The 5650-nt window shown below is 31.5% G+C and overlaps 1 protein-coding gene across 33 annotated transcripts in view; it reads right to left on the reverse strand.

Moving 5' to 3' along the window:
• Window positions 1–5650, reverse strand: part of CAMK2D (calcium/calmodulin dependent protein kinase II delta) — a 329629-nt gene that overhangs the window by 43972 nt on the left and 280007 nt on the right. For 26 of the 33 annotated variants that reach the window (XM_017847937.1, XM_017847851.1, XM_017847773.1 and 23 more), the window contains 2 exons: window positions 3709–3750; window positions 1234–1282 (listed from right to left, as the gene is read on the reverse strand). In XM_017847937.1, the coding sequence (XP_017703426.1) occupies window positions 1234–1282; window positions 3709–3750 (91 nt within the window). The remainder of the gene's footprint in view (window positions 1–1233; window positions 1283–3708; window positions 3751–5650) is intronic. The other 7 variants (XM_017847963.1, XM_017847969.1, XM_017847894.1 and 4 more) reach the window with 1 other exon arrangement.

Below are 5650 nucleotides of genomic sequence, written 5' to 3' on the forward strand. Positions count from 1 at the left end.
TCAAATTTTAGCTTAAGTGAAAGAGTGAGATGAATAGAGTTACTAAATAAAATTCTTGACACAGCTATCTACCTTTCCACTGTAAAAAATAATGACTGACTACCTCTAGCAGAGTTAGGTCAGTATGCTTAGTTATATAAATAGAGAGTATACTTTAATAGCATCAGCTGTTCTATTCACACAAAGAGGAAAAAGTCAGCAGAACTGACTGGCAAGTTGTGATCTACAGCCATTTTTATTCTCTAAATTGACCCCATGTCTCCTTGACCTGAGAATTTCCAAGTCCTTTATTCTAAAACATGAATACAACTTTTCAAGACTTTATCGTATTAATGCTACCTTTAGAATTAAAGCTTATGGTGATACTATTAGGTAAGTAATCTTTTCAGATGAAGTTTAATTAATTTATGGATCATTGCTCCCAATTTATATTTCTTTTCCTTTAATATTTCTGTTTCAAATATCCTACTGTTACTGCTGTTTGTCAGAATGTCTTCTAGATAAGTGGTCTATAGAGATTGTAGTTATATACAATGAATTACAAAAACAACATAAAACTGCAAATGCAATTAATACAAAAGTAATACTTCTAAAATAGCGATGTGACCTAACTGCAAATGTGTGTTCAGTATATGTGTGCAGGGGCACTGAGAAGATATCTGTAGAAACACTATCAATGACTCATACACGTAGCTAAAAGAACCTTGGCAACCAAAGTGAATGGAGGTCAAGAATATCTTTGGAATGTACACAAAAAACTAGGATAAAAAGGCGGCCAAATAGAAAATTCTACTGATACTTATTTGAGATGACTAAAAGTTAAAAAGTTATTTTTATACTATATCCTTGAATATAAATTGTTTTCCAGATAAGTTTTATGAATGTACCCAATGTGAATACATTTTATATTACTTTTTGACTGACAAATTTATAATTTGTTATGTTCCTATAACTAATAACTCATTATTAGTTGTCATTACTGCAATGTGCTAGAATATGCTACATGTCTACAGTTCAAAATATACAAAAGAATATGTGGGAAAAATGACAAAAGTAACATATTGTTGAAATAATTATATACTTATAAAATATTTTTTTACTCATAAATACAATATTTTTGTGTTTTAGGATAGGCCTACTTCCTAAACTTATTAGTTATTTGAAGCACTTTTTTTTCATGTATATATATATGAAGCTCTGAGTTAGGATTTTCCATTTCTGGTTAAATCATACCTTTCACATCTTCATCCTCAATTGTTGTATTTGAACTCTCAGTTGACTCCTGATGAGAAGAAAACACATTTTTAGGTTGCACCCAATGAATAGCTTGATTTCGTCTTTAAAAGTTGCTAGTGACATACATATCATGCAAAATTCTTCAGCAGGCTATGTGCATATGCTGACATGCAAATGGACAAACACATTAAGTGGTTTTTAACAGAAATATAATATCTGATGCTGCAAACATTTCAAACAGGGAGTACTCTGGTTGCCTAATCTCCGAAGCTGTATAAATCCAGGTGATTTGTAGAAGCAGTGGAAGTATGCAGTTTACTTTAAAAACTGTGTAAGGATGTGTTTTGTGTTACAGTGCCCTACAAGGTTTGCTTTTTCTGTGTGTTTACAAGCAATTGAATATGTTAGCCGAATGAATTTGAAACTTAAAATAGCAAAAAATTTTATTCTCAATTAATTGACCAATAAGAGTACCTTCTTTGTGTCAGGCACTATGTTAAGGCCTGTATGCTTTACTCCTTTATAAGGAGAGAAAGCATTTCACTGCATCATTTGATGAAGAAGCTAAGGGGGTTAAGTTGAGATATGCTGAAAGTACTTTTCAGAAGAATTTTCATGTTTGTCCTCAGCACAATGGAATTATAATGAATAATTTACTTTCAAGGACAATTAGACTTTTTTCATTCTTTTCAAAATTAGAAACTGGCTGTTATTGATAAGAAACCTACTTCCATAATAAAAGACAAAGTTCTTTCTTTGTAAAACTACAAATTAAGTGGAAGATGCTTAAGCACACTTAAAAGTACACTGTAACTGCCAGAATTAAGATATATTTCTTAAAATGGTATGATAAATGTGTTCATTAATAATATATGAATAAAATATTTTCTAGCAAATACATTTTGCAATATTCATAAGAAAGACATAGTTTTCTACTTGGAATGATTTTAACGCTAGAGCCAAAAATAACTGGAAACAAACTTCCAATCAATAGCTCAGTAATGGAAAACAGATTCTGGAAAATAATGTAAAACCAGCCAGTGTCATTTTAGAGATTCAGTATTCCAAAAAGTGATCAATTTATATAAATATCATATATAATATTTAAACCAAGGGAAAAACTAATTAAAGGTGTACCCAGAGTCTCCATACACACAAAACCAAAGAAAGGAATCTTCATGCATTTCTTAATGTGACCTAGTATTCAAATTTAAGCTGTAAATGAAGGTAAACCCATGCACTGTAAAATTAAACTAATTCATGTAAGCAAGAAATATCATGCAGTAACTCTTACAAATGATATAGCTAGAACTACTGAAGTGTCCATTCCAGCTGTTATGCTCGGCGTTTCATTGGCTAATGCTATTAAAAAAATTGTTCTCATATGTGATGGTCCTGACTACCTCAAGGCTTTTTGGGACCTAGACCATTTGCAGTGTCATGACTATAAAATAAATCTCATATTAAAGAACATAACACTTCATGTTTTTTACTTTAATGGTTTTAATATTGATCAACTACATGTTAAACCAGAGAAGAAATGTGTTTTCTAAGTCTTAAGATAAAATGTGCTTTCTAAGTCTTAAACATCATTGATAAGAGTATGGAGAAGATGTATGACTATATCTAGTATTTGAGAAAAGTTTAGTATTTTTTTCTTCCCTTAGAGATATAATAATGTATGAAAAGTAATAAATTGGACACATGGAATAAATTCAGAAAAGGTCTTTCATCCTATAGGCATGTATGCTAGTGCTGTTATTTAGTTAACATGCTATACAAATAATTTATAATGTATAGGAAACAATTAGTCTTCTTTCAGGCTAAGTAGTTAAATTCCTGTTACTGGAATATATATTATTCAACAACAGACATATTTTACAAAAAGTGAAACTCCCTGATTCTCCTCAAATTCATGCCAAATAACAACAACAATAACAACAACAACAACAATAACATCATCATCATCACCAACAGGGAATTAAGAAACAAACAATAAAAACAAAAACAACCCCACTCTGACAACAGAATAGAATAAAACTCAAAAGTAACACTAAAGTTAAAAAAAAAACCTATGAAGTCAAGTTGATATTTTTGAAGACAATGGAATGATATTGCCAGAAATTCTAAAATACCATGCACAATGTATCTACAGTACAAAGCACAAAGTCTTGGGAAAAAAAAGTGACCAGATGGAATTGCTTAAGACACACAGTCATCTTGACATAAAGACTTCATTCACGTTTAGCCTGACTTTGAGTCGGGAACGTTAGTTTCTCTTTCAAGATATCATTCATTTTTATTTGCAAGAAGTATGTCCACAGTTATAGACAAATTAGGCCCAAAAGGAAGTGTGATAGAAAATGGTTAGAATTTTCTTTCCTATTTTTAGATAATAAATTAATTTTTTTGAATATTTGATGAGATGTATAGTCTTGTTAAAGCAAGATGATGTTGATTCTTTCTGAATACCTTGTTTCCATCAGGGTTGTGGATTACAGTAGTTTGGGGCTCCTGAGCGAGAACAAAATAGAGAAAGAAACAGTTTGCATTGGTAAGTACATTATTTCTAGTGTGAGGGACAGAGCAGAGTGAGCCAGCTGACAAAATGAAATAGTGACAAGAGCTAAAGCGATGTTAACTGCTGTCAGAGTTGCAGCTGACAAAATCTCTGATGAAAGATCTCCCTGGTGAGCCCATGAGATAGGAACCTCCCTACCCAGAAGCAGCATGCAAAAGACCTTATTCTTGATCAGCATTCAAACAAGGCTTTGATATTTAGAGACTTGAAGAGGCACTCACTGTTTCACCTAATCCTATGCTTTCCTTTCCTCTTTAATGAGTGGCCTGTGAATGTCTGTCCCATAGAGAACTGCCAAGGACACTGGAGGTAAAACTTCGAGATGATTTCAAATTCTCGGAGAAGATATTTTTCAGCTATATTAGTTTGAAACTTGATTATGGTATCATTAATATAATTAACACACAACTGAATAGCCTTGTAAAATCTAGAACCATTGGACAACACTTAAAAAGAAGACTATACTAAAGAATCCATTTCAAAAGTCCATAAAAAATTTTAAGGAATATTTTAAAAGTTTACCTAAAGTGTTCTAGAACTAATCATGTAATCACTATAATTTGAGGCATATTGCTATTAAATCCTGTGTTAATTCATATCTAAAAAAAAACCTTCCACTTTATGGACTATATATGCAGGATATTTGGCTGTAAAGTCATGCTTTTTTATGAAGAAATTATTGGTTTTTCTATTGTTTTCTGTCAGAAAGCAAAGAAATATTACCAAGTAGAGAATAACACTCAAATAACTGATTTAAAAAAAAGATGCAATATGCATACACCAGTGACATGCCTGGCACCTTCTTTATGTGATATCTTGGCAATGGGGAGATACTGTAATCCTCTGGGAGTTCTCAACCATGGGCACTCTCCCACCATTATAGTTTACACTGCTGCAATATTGAGAGAGAACATATCCACTGCTTCCATTTTCCCTTTCCCTTGGCTACAGCTGTGATCAACATTGTTTGTTACTAGTAGATAACCTGCTATCTTGATGTGTCCTATTAAATGTTTTTAAATGGAGCCTCATAGTTAACGCAAGTGAAATGATTCCCTAACATTTTAAAATTTATTTAAAATAACAGCATGAGAACAGCAAATAATTGAAAACATTTCTGAAAATCATAAATCAAAATATGAAATAGTTTAGGGAAAACATTATGGAACTCAGAGAGCACTGAATGACGGTATTCAAATTCTGAATTTTAACATAATACCATCTCAAAGTGTTAGACTAATTTAGTTGTTAATTGTGTGGATTTGATTGAGATAGACATAACTGGTTTCCACTGATAATTCAAAGCTCTATTATTTGCAATTTCATTTTTTGGATTAAAGTGAAACAGTGACAATTTAATTTCAAACACAATAAACAAAAAGCTCTAAATTATCCAGTGCCTCTTTATCTCAGAAAGTGAAGTCTTACAAAGCCCTGTTGTGTTTTAATAAGAGGGAAACAAGAACTCTGAATAAGGTCTACTTTTATGTTGTCTAGCAACAATCCCATTAGCTCTCCTTGATGTCAGCATTTGCATCATGAAAAGAAGAAACCATTGTTTGCATAATCTAGAACTATCATCATCAGAAGAGCTAAGAGCAACCAAAGCGCTCTATTTTGAATGCAGCATGCAATAATTCCAACTACAGAGACCACAGCTATCAGTACAATGTTCAACAATGAAATGAGATAATCTCATGTTAGAACACACTGCTTGACAACTAACTTAACCAAAAAAACTAAAAAAAAAATGAAATTTGTCATATCGTAGAAAGCAAAAAAAAAAAAAAAAAAAAAAAAAAAAAAAAAAAAAAAAAAAAAATTTTTAATTAT

Source organism: Rhinopithecus bieti, unplaced genomic scaffold (assembly GCF_001698545.2).
Source record: "Rhinopithecus bieti isolate Rb0 unplaced genomic scaffold, ASM169854v2 scaffold_947, whole genome shotgun sequence".
Lineage (NCBI taxonomy): Eukaryota > Metazoa > Chordata > Mammalia > Primates > Cercopithecidae > Rhinopithecus > Rhinopithecus bieti.